The 9,772-nt window shown below is 40.9% G+C and overlaps 2 protein-coding genes across 2 annotated transcripts; both read right to left on the reverse strand. All coding sequences in view use genetic code 11, as the record gives it.

Annotated features, from left to right (window-relative positions):
* Nucleotides 1-1,245: 1,245 nt before the first annotated feature.
* On the reverse strand, nucleotides 1,246-4,279 carry EGR_02163 (Centrin-1; the record flags this gene model as incomplete). Its single annotated transcript, XM_024491412.1, has 3 exons — nucleotides 1,246-1,515; nucleotides 3,582-3,866; nucleotides 4,106-4,279. 3 exons carry the CDS (start codon nucleotides 4,277-4,279, stop codon nucleotides 1,246-1,248), a joined length of 729 nt encoding a protein of 242 aa, XP_024354265.1.
* A 1,941-nt stretch (nucleotides 4,280-6,220) lies between these two features.
* On the reverse strand, nucleotides 6,221-8,963 carry EGR_02164 (Ribosomal RNA processing protein 1 B; the record flags this gene model as incomplete). The annotated part of the gene is made up of 11 exons (XM_024491413.1): nucleotides 6,221-6,297; nucleotides 6,367-6,538; nucleotides 7,445-7,561; nucleotides 7,638-7,797; nucleotides 7,880-7,968; nucleotides 8,013-8,085; nucleotides 8,125-8,189; nucleotides 8,225-8,398; nucleotides 8,538-8,681; nucleotides 8,722-8,804; nucleotides 8,846-8,963. The coding sequence occupies 11 exons, from the start codon at nucleotides 8,961-8,963 to the stop codon at nucleotides 6,221-6,223; spliced, it is 1,272 nt and encodes a 423-aa protein (XP_024354266.1).
* Between the last annotated feature and the right edge of the window lie 809 nt (nucleotides 8,964-9,772).

Consider the following 9,772-nt stretch of genomic DNA (forward strand, 5'->3'; position numbering starts at 1 on the left):
GTTAAAAATGGATTCAGTAAGACTACAAACTGGACCTTATAAATTCTATTAAATCTTTTAAATATCAGGCAGATCGACCGCCTAAATTTACAAATTGCAGCGCTACATTTAGGCTCAAAAGCTTTCTCCAAATGCTAAAATTTGACACTCAACTTTTGTTCGGGTCTCGTGGATAATTTCAACCCATCTCCACTCGGTTATGACAACCAATGGATAGGTAGCGCTCTCAAATATGCTCAAAACAAGAAAAGGACTGTCCAAAAGGATGGTTTTTAGGCTGCCAAAACAAGGAATTAAGACCAAGCGCAGCAAATTACACTTCCCCCTTTTCAGGTATCAAAGACATCAGGCACACACACAAACAAACCGCAAGTAGGGATACATACATCGCGCCCTTTTTTTCATGTTTGCCGCTCTGCCCACAAAAAAATAATTAGAGTAGCGGGGTGGCCCCAAGGAAGCTAATCCATTTTGGACACTACCTCATAGAGGAGGGCCTTGGCGTTGGCACCATCGGATATAAATCATTTCTCTTTCACCCTTAACTCCCTTTCTTTTCGCGTTTTCCTCTCGGGTAGACGACTAGACGTACAAACATACAAACTTACCGACAATTTTCGACCACTCCAATGGAGGTAAAATAAGGAGGGACTGATTTGTTGATGAAAAAGAAGCGTAGTGACTGATTTTGCGCATATGTTGTTCAGGGAAAATCCTCGGAAAAAAAATCGTATTTTGACTGTCCTGTCTGTGCGGGTGGGCAGGAGGGTGGACGTGCGTGCCGATCTCTTTCATCTACCGTCTGAATGAGTAAGCTGCGGTTCTACTGAGATGTTTGTCTCTTTAAGACCTTAGGGGTTTATTCCCCCCCCCAGTTTCATAACCTTGTCTGCGAGGTGAGTGATGACCTCATACTTCAACTACCAGCCCTCGAAACCTTTTGTCACAGAGATAATAGGAACTGGAAAGGAAAATTCCAAGTTGTTCATGTCGTAAAATGAGAAGTGGAAATATATATAATATTAGAGAGTTTATGAATTGAATTCTGATGGAGGTTCATTTACATCGTGCTAGTAATAACGAAATCTTATCAACCATTAATAAGAAAGTTCATATATTCATTTTAAATTCCATACGCATGAAAAATCATTGGTGTTTGTGGTAAAAAAGAGAATAGTAGAAATAGGGCATACGTCTATTGCTAATGCATTACTATTATTTTTGTTTATACATGTAGTGTCAGAGTTAGATGGGTTCAGGAGGCGCGGCTTCAAGTTGAAGAACGCGTTTGAACTTGTCGAAGTCGACAGTGAGTCCAGTGGGATCATAGGCATTTTTGGAGGAGGTGCGTCGGTGCATGCCGATAGCCGGCAGAACCACCAGTGGGCCGGTCTCCGCCCCGCCAACCGCATCCCCCACCCCCACCGAGGTGGCGTAGCCCTGACCCTTTCTCAGACGTGTCTTATCCTGCCGGTCCTCGTAGATCTCCTTCAATTCCTGTGCGGCATCGTTTACCTTTGGCGAATCAGGAAACCATTAATTAGGTGATCCTACGCATGCTGGGTTTTTAAACCAATCTGGTCCTTTTTGAGCTTTTTTCGTAAAACTATTGTTATATAAGGGGGCGTATTAGTTTTATGTTTAGGATTTAAGTCTATTTTGCTTTTATAATTGTCGACGAGGGACCTTCCAAATGTCTTGCGGCTTGGTTTCAGCTCTGGAGATGTACAGATGCGCTTATTCTTCTTTTCTCCCAACTTTCTTGTGCATCGACAGTGAATCTACCTCCATTTGTAAAGCAGGCGTCATACTTGAATAAGAGTTCCATCATGGACTGAAAAAAATACACTGAGGGTTGCTTGAAACTCTCCAGTTCGTCAACAGTTTGAAAAAGCTGAATTTGAGACTCAAGCTACCACCAAGGTGAATAATAATGAATTTGAAGCCGTAGTAGAACCAACAGATATATTCATGTAAAACCGAACGGGTAACAGCAGTGGGACCATGTTTACGTTACTACTTAAGTAAACAGTGTGAGACCAAGTAGAATAAATGGAAGATGGGTTCTATTGCATAAAATAAAAGAAAGGGTCCCAAAGCTTTATTTCTCCGCTGTCGCTGTATAAAGACGAATCATATAAATTCATCACTTTGACAAGATTATGGAGGGTAGCGCCGAAGCCGAAAGTCCAATAATGTCGGTTCATTAGTTTAGATTTGTCCAGTCAGCATCCATTACAACGACTTCAGTACCACCTGTTAATCTGCTACAGCCTATAGATACATACTATTAGTGAGCGATCTAGATTGGTTAGTAGAGGAAAACTAAAACATCGCTGGTTCAAAAGCAAATCCACTCAAACCGTTTTCATGAGATGGATTTGAAGACTCACTACCATTGCTTATTATAACATCAAAATACCAAATATTCTGTTTGATTGCCGGGCCTTCGGATAAAATGTTAAACTCTCCAAAAGTTGACGTGAACACCTTCAACCTTCACTGCTGCTGATCCCACAAGCAACTTGTCCGTAAGCTGACAGAACGCATCAGTTTGCTGGATGAGAGAGAAGAAGAACTAACGCCCAAGAATCCACGATTTCTTAGTAAAATCACACCAAATGGTCACCAGGTGGGCTTTATTCTTCCACCAAGTGTGAAATGCTTTAAAAAGTATTTAAAATTTGCTGCTTGATCTTCAAAGACTCGAAATGCACCAGAAAAGTGAAGTACATTAATTCCTGACTTACCAAGAGATGTGTGGGTAAGAGATTTTGAAGAATTAGTAAAATCTTTAGGCCTTGTGACAATAATTGTTACGATCTTATACAAAAAACATACAGAATCCCTAAATTAATTAAAGTAATTGAAGAATATAAGTGACTAAAGCCCTGCTTGAGTTAAGAATCATTTTCATACTATTTACACCTTAAAATCTCCGCTAAAAGGCCTTTGTGAATTCGATGCGATTACTTCATTTTGGCCTAGATAATAGTTCCCCAAGTACTAAATGTATTCTTTTAAAGGAAAGGTCTTAATGTTCATCGTCTGAATAACGGAGAGCTTAGTCACGTCTCGTTTTAGGCCAAGCAATTACAACGGACAGCATGGAACACTTTTTCCTCAATTTGTACGAGAAGTAAAGAAATACCCTAACTGCAAATGTATCAGCCGTGAAGTAGAAATGCCTCCCAAAGTTCAAAATCACCAGAACCAAATAAAACATCCTGCGGTAAGGAAGTGATTTGAAATTACAAGATGTCTAGAATAGCAAAGTATTGTTATCAGTTTGTCGTTAAATAAGATTGATAAACGCTGTAGGATGACAGAGGGAATTGACTTGTAAACACAGTAAGAATAAGTAGTAAGCTGCCGAAATCGGTTGACCCTGTATTTAAAACATTGTTAATTATGATATAAATAAGAAAACTGCAGTGAAAAGTAAGTCGTTCCTTGGAAAGTTAAGATATATAAAAATAGGATTTGGAATTTCCTTTGAATTATGAACTATGCTAAATATCCCTTGTGTAGATATGCCTGATGATTGAACGCAAGAACCAACCAAAAGCGGGAACGGATACCTGAGATCCAATGAGCATATCGATAAGTTCTGCGTCATCGATTTCCTGAGAGTAGCCGAGACGATCCCGCACCCTTCGAAGATCATTAAAATCGATGTAACCCTTGCCATCAGTGTCGAATAACGCGAAGGCCTTCTCTACATCGAGATCCTGGTCGATGTTAAAAATCCACTCCGAGAGGAGCTTGAGATAATCGCCAAAGACGATTGTTCCATCCGGGAACATTAGCTTAAGCGCCTCACTTTCCTTAGCGTCTATTTCGTGACCCAGGGCGCGCAGTGCAACCTGAAATTAGTTTACCCTACCCCTATGCATCGCAAATTACGTCCCAAACACAAAGTAAACCCGATTAAGTTTAAAACACGGAAAATGTACAATTTTATATGCATGTATGTGGACTTTTACTCCAATGAGAACGAAGCATCGAGTGTTTTGATTGATCTATTACGGTAAAATACTTTATATACTTAGTGATTATTAGTAGAAAGCAATTAAACGCTGCGTGAGAGAGGGTATACGCCTACCTTGACTGAGTCAATGCTGACAGCACCAAGACCGTTCATGTCGAAAAGACTGAAAGAGCGAAACAAGTCTTCTTTTGTATCTGCGTGGAGATCTATTTTCGGCCAACCTGCTGGTCGAAATTCAAGCTTGATATCCGTGAATCGTTCTTCCGAGTCAAAATCCTTGTGCGCCATTCGATCTGGCGAAACGGTTTTCCTTGCGCGGTTTCGAGTGTCTTTTGAGAAGCAAACCAATTCACCGAGCGTTTAAATTGAGTCTCTATTTTAAAAAAAAATCGATGCATTGAGGGAGAATTTTTATAAATTTTCTGCTTGATAGTCTGAACTACTTACGAAAAACTCGTCTTTAATATCTCTGGTTCACATCTACGATTTTGTAGAGGTAATGCTGTTCAGTGTTTTGCTAGTCCTGGCATCAAAAGGAGACACTAATATGGTTCGTAAGATGTCTCATTGGTTGTGGATTCTCGAGATACACGGCAGGTACTGTTTTCGGGAAAAGAAATTAATGATTATGTAGACGCCGAAATTCCAAATCCATTTATTTGAAATGCTCCCATAAAACTCTAACCTTCAGAAAAAAAAACTTTACCTAAATAGCGCCATTTCAAACAACAGGAACAGTGCCAAATAACCATGAGTAGGCATAATGTGACAACAGCGACCATTACCAAATGGGACGGTAAACACACTTTTGTCCCGAATCAATTTTTCTTCTACTTTTCCAAAAAAACATCTTTGTATGAATATATTATAGCACCCTGAGGCTTCCAGAGAGGATTGGGACTACTGGCATGGCCCGGAGGCTAGCCCACCCTGCAAAGGTCAATGGCAGATTTCCTACGTGGTCTCTTACCAAAAAAGAGAGGTAAACAAATAGGTAACGTATTTAGTCGCCTTTCTCCTCTTTTGAGCGTCGTGCCCGGCGCTTCCCTCCGTCAAACTTCTGCGTCAGCCATCACAACGTAGTCGGTGCTGTATGACAAACACCCATGAACCAACAGTGCCAGCTGTCGAATTTCCATGTAACTGAGGAGATACATGACAGCAACGTCACTGATCTCTCTTAGTAATTCAACTGCATCTGAAGTGTCGTCCCGTATGGGAACTGTATTTGGGGGGAAGGAGAATGTGTTGGCCAATACGCGTGTCTATCGCCAGCCGTAGAAGCACTGGCCTAAAATAAGTCATGGCAAAGAACGAAGTGTAGAATAGTTCCGTGGAGTAGGGTTTTGCGCCGATTCCTCCTTGCTACATTGTTACGACTTCAGAACTGACCAGCCATTTTGACCTGGGTTCCATCCAGCTAGTAGGAAAGTGAAGGAGATATCGTGTATTTGCTTTGTTGATATATTCGCACAGCTTCGTAACAAATTTAATTAAATGTCTCACAGGACTGAGGTTATTGCCGTAAGTATTCGTCATTTTCAACCCGTCTGTTTGAGGTCGTCACAAATCCTCCTATCCTCAGCACATTCAAGGTCAATCACTGCAGGAGTCGAAATCAGGGGAGACGTCCTGTAAGATAGGATTCATTTTCCACTGCCTCCAATGTAGCGACTCGAGACTTCCAGAAGGGCTTATTGACTACTGGTATGACCAAAAAGCCAGGTTGCCTGGCAAGGGGTACAGGGGCAACGCCCCTAAGCGATCTGCTGCCGAAACCGAGAGTTAACCAAACAATTGACGCATAATAAAATGCCAAACTAGTGCGATTACCATTAAAAACCTTTTTTTCAGTACTTTGAATGCTCTATGACCACACCAACAAAGCGGCATGAAACTTGGGATTTCCCTGCTCATCAAGCCATGGAAAACACCCCTAAACAATTATTGTCAAAATCCTGGTAATTATGCTTAGCACTTCCCATAAAACTCTCGATACTCTAAACAAGACTGACCTTCGAGGACCAACCTATTGCCAATGAAATTACGGCACAGTGCTAAAGAAACTCATCGTTTACATTTGTCTTTTCACGGCATCCAAAATCAAATGCAAACGGAATTAGTGAGGCAGAAGACGAGATTACGGAAACAAGAGATTTCCGCAATGCAAAGTTCCCAGAAATGCACACACATTAGAGAAATCGCTTCCTGCTTTAGCATCGCACAGTCCTAATGCCGCAGAATGCTTCGATCCGGCTCCGTCTGGGTGATGCTTTTGGCACTCAAGACTCGGCGAGTCGAAAACCCTTTGAAAGAAGGTAAAGCAAGGTGAGGAAATGCTATAGAAGACATGATTTGAACAAGAGGAAACCTACTTTTACAGACCACCTTGCCGAAGGAAACGCGCTTTTTCTCGCGTATAGGTGAAGTCTGATCCATTACTGAAAGGTCAAATTCTGGTTTTGTTGTCACACTGGCTGGTTCCCCGTTCATTGCGGAAGAAGCTGCCGCGGAAACATCCTCTCTTACATCAACATCAGCTATTGCCTGTAATGAAATGAGTTATGGAACCAGATACCCAATAGACCATTAAGGATTTGAATTGCTACAAGCAATAAAAAGGCAAACCGCTGACATTTACGATAACGTGCATTTGCCGCACCATATGATACCAAATGTGAAACATCGGATTTAAAGCGTTCGCCCAAACTGTTGATGGTGCAGTCTTCAGGTGCCAGCAATCATTCAGCGAAAATGAGCAAAATAGTTAAAGATGACCTATTGGCGATAAGTTGGCGCAGTCTACTTGAGACGACAAGTCTAAGTTCAAACAGAATCATTTACAAGAACTTGCAAACTCTACTGAACGGTTTTCATTACCCCTATCATTTCGCCCATCCACATTGACCACGGCAGACATTCACTCACTTTGACCGGTTGAGTTAATCAAGTGTCTCAAACATCTCTGAGATGACAGCACAAAAGTACCAAACTGATGGATGGATGTCCAGAACACGACATGGCAATAACGAAGTATAATGACTGTTCGAGGAGGTTTACATTTTGATACTATTCAGCCGTGTTTCTCCATTTCGTCCAACTTTGCCACTGATGAATGCGGCTGCCTTTACAAGAAGTTTTGGTTAGTTGGCCTTGATATGGTTAATCCATTTACTAACCAGGAATTGTCAAAAGGAATAAAATTTAAAAAAGACATCACAAACGCCATTCGCATTTCGGTTGAAATAAATATGCATTTCCGTAAAAAAAGAAAACCAAAAGTAGTCTCGGATATCGTAAGTCTCGTTTTACGAAAAATTTGTCGACTGATGAAAATGCAGTCATTTCCATTTATTGCATGAATAAAGAATTCTACAGGCCTATTATCTCCAAATATAGGGCGGTAGAATACGCCATTGAAGCGAAAAAAAAGGGTTATCAATTTTGTCATACTGTTCTTTGAGAATCCGGTTCTCGGCATGGGAGAATTGACGGACTTCCCTCCTCATCGCCCAAATCTACGTTTTTCCTCCGTTTACGATGGCATGCGCTGACATCGGACGAACCTTCCTAAAATCGCACAAAACAACGGGAAACCGACCGCTTTTGCTACAAACGCTACTGTAACCGAGCCGGCGAAACCTACAAAGTTCTCCAGAAAATCTTGCAACCTCCTCTTCTTTGTCGGAGTGGTGGTATTGATGGATGGAGCAACGACAGGAGTGGCTTCTGCATCATTTGAGACTGCCGGATTTTCATAAAAGTTCCTTCGCTGGTCATTGATTCTGGACTTTTTCGTGTGCAACCTAAATAGCCACAAAGAAGAATTTCGTTATTACACCAAGTCAAAACAGTATAACATTTCAAAAATGGTTAAAACATTCCCACATAAGTGCAATTCTTCGCAATGTTTTCCTGTGAGTCACAATCTCTGTAGATGAAACCAGTAGTTCATCACTTATCTTGTTCAGAGGTAGCTACAGAAAAGGCGACATTATAAGTATTAAAGCGAATCACTAACCTTAGGGTATCTTCGCATTTGCCTGGTTAAGAAGAGGAGTAACTTTATCAATTCCGACGCATAGGCACTACCTCTGAAGGGAAGATGAATAAGAAATTACTCATACACTCACTTTGGAATGGCTTGAAGAGTTTCGATGGTGTGTTTGAAGAACAAGTGAATGACTGTGGGGATTTCCTGAACAGTGATCGCCCAATCAAGAGACGACATACCCCTGCATCGAGGAGCTCTTGCTGAATAACGAGGCATAAATGGAGCTTCAGGCCGATAGCTGAATTGGTGCTGGTATTTATTACATTTCCAAAAACAGCATTTACAAGCGTTTCTACGGAAACTTTACGTTTTGTAACGGATCCAATACAGCGTACAAAGAAGACTCTCACCAGCTATAAATGAGGGAAATTTATTAAATCGGCACTCGAAAATCGATGCAAATGAGTGGTGGCTCAGATGAAGGCCTCGGACATTCTCTGAACCACCACATATCCGCAAGAATAAATTCTGAAAGCGTCTGTCAGAACATACCATCATAAATTTATCCTCCCTCCAAGTATCCAAATTGTCCCACTCACGAGCCAAGGTCTCAAACATCGCCTTTATATACATGGATCGAATCCCCCTGGACTTTGTAGTCGAAATTAGCTTGGCAATTCTTGCAGCGGCTTCTTCCTATATATTGCAAATTCGAAATAGCGATGGAGTAGAGTACCTGCAATAACAACTTGTCTTGCATCCACAGACTGTAATATAGACCTTTACAAACACCAAGCATGTCTTTGAAAGACATATTAACTAGGGAAACGGACAGTAAGAACAGCATTCCCGAAACCCACATTGGTCCGAACCGGGTTCCAAACTTAGGAGTTCACGGACGTATTTGTAACCCAGTTTCCGCGTCTTAATTTTGTCAGAAGCCAGCAATTTGGCTAATTTCGACACCCCACCAAGCATAATTTAGGAATCACCTAAAAAAATATTCGTGCACATTTGTCAAACATGCAAAGAACAATGAACGTAATGAACCGGCATAAGAAACCGATTAGTTGCTACAAGACACACAACATCCACCATGTTACCAGTCAATTCCATCAATATCAAGTGCCAATTCCACACCTACAGAGAAACAAGCCTCAATCTATTAAACAGACACGCAAGATCCAAAGGTTTCCTTCCCCCACAGCAAATTAAAACACAGAAAAACCTGCCAAGCGAAAAATTCGAGTTTATTATAAAACCTCCTAGATATCTAAATTATTGAAGGCTAATACTGTTTAAACGTGCTATGATCACTGGGCATTAAAGTTTTAAGTCTATTTGGGTATAAGTAAATATGTGGTATTTAGTATGACGATGAAGAATATTTTACACTTAACGGAAGGATGTGACTTATATTTTCGCCTGTCATAACAAGGTTGTAAGATGGCGTTGGATACAAATGCCAGTTAAAGTATAACATTTTGAACTCCTGTATACAAGGAACTTCCCACCAGATAATCTAACAGCAACATTTATTATATTATACTGGAAATGAAAGCAAAGGCATTGTCTTCACTTATAGTGCCTTGAATAAGTGACGCATTGCTCACCTATGTGTATGAATATTTTATGTTCATTGAAATGCAATTTTCAACATAAATATTGAATCATGCTCATGTGTGTAAATCACCCACTGGTCTGCAAGTTGGCATCGGCTTTAAGCTAGTATTTGTTCCTGGAGGGTAGTTTATATCAATCGGTTTTGCTGATCTAGTGCTTTGGCG

This window comes from Echinococcus granulosus (assembly GCF_000524195.1).
Source record: "Echinococcus granulosus chromosome Unknown EG_S00009, whole genome shotgun sequence".
Classification (NCBI taxonomy): domain Eukaryota; kingdom Metazoa; phylum Platyhelminthes; class Cestoda; order Cyclophyllidea; family Taeniidae; genus Echinococcus; species Echinococcus granulosus.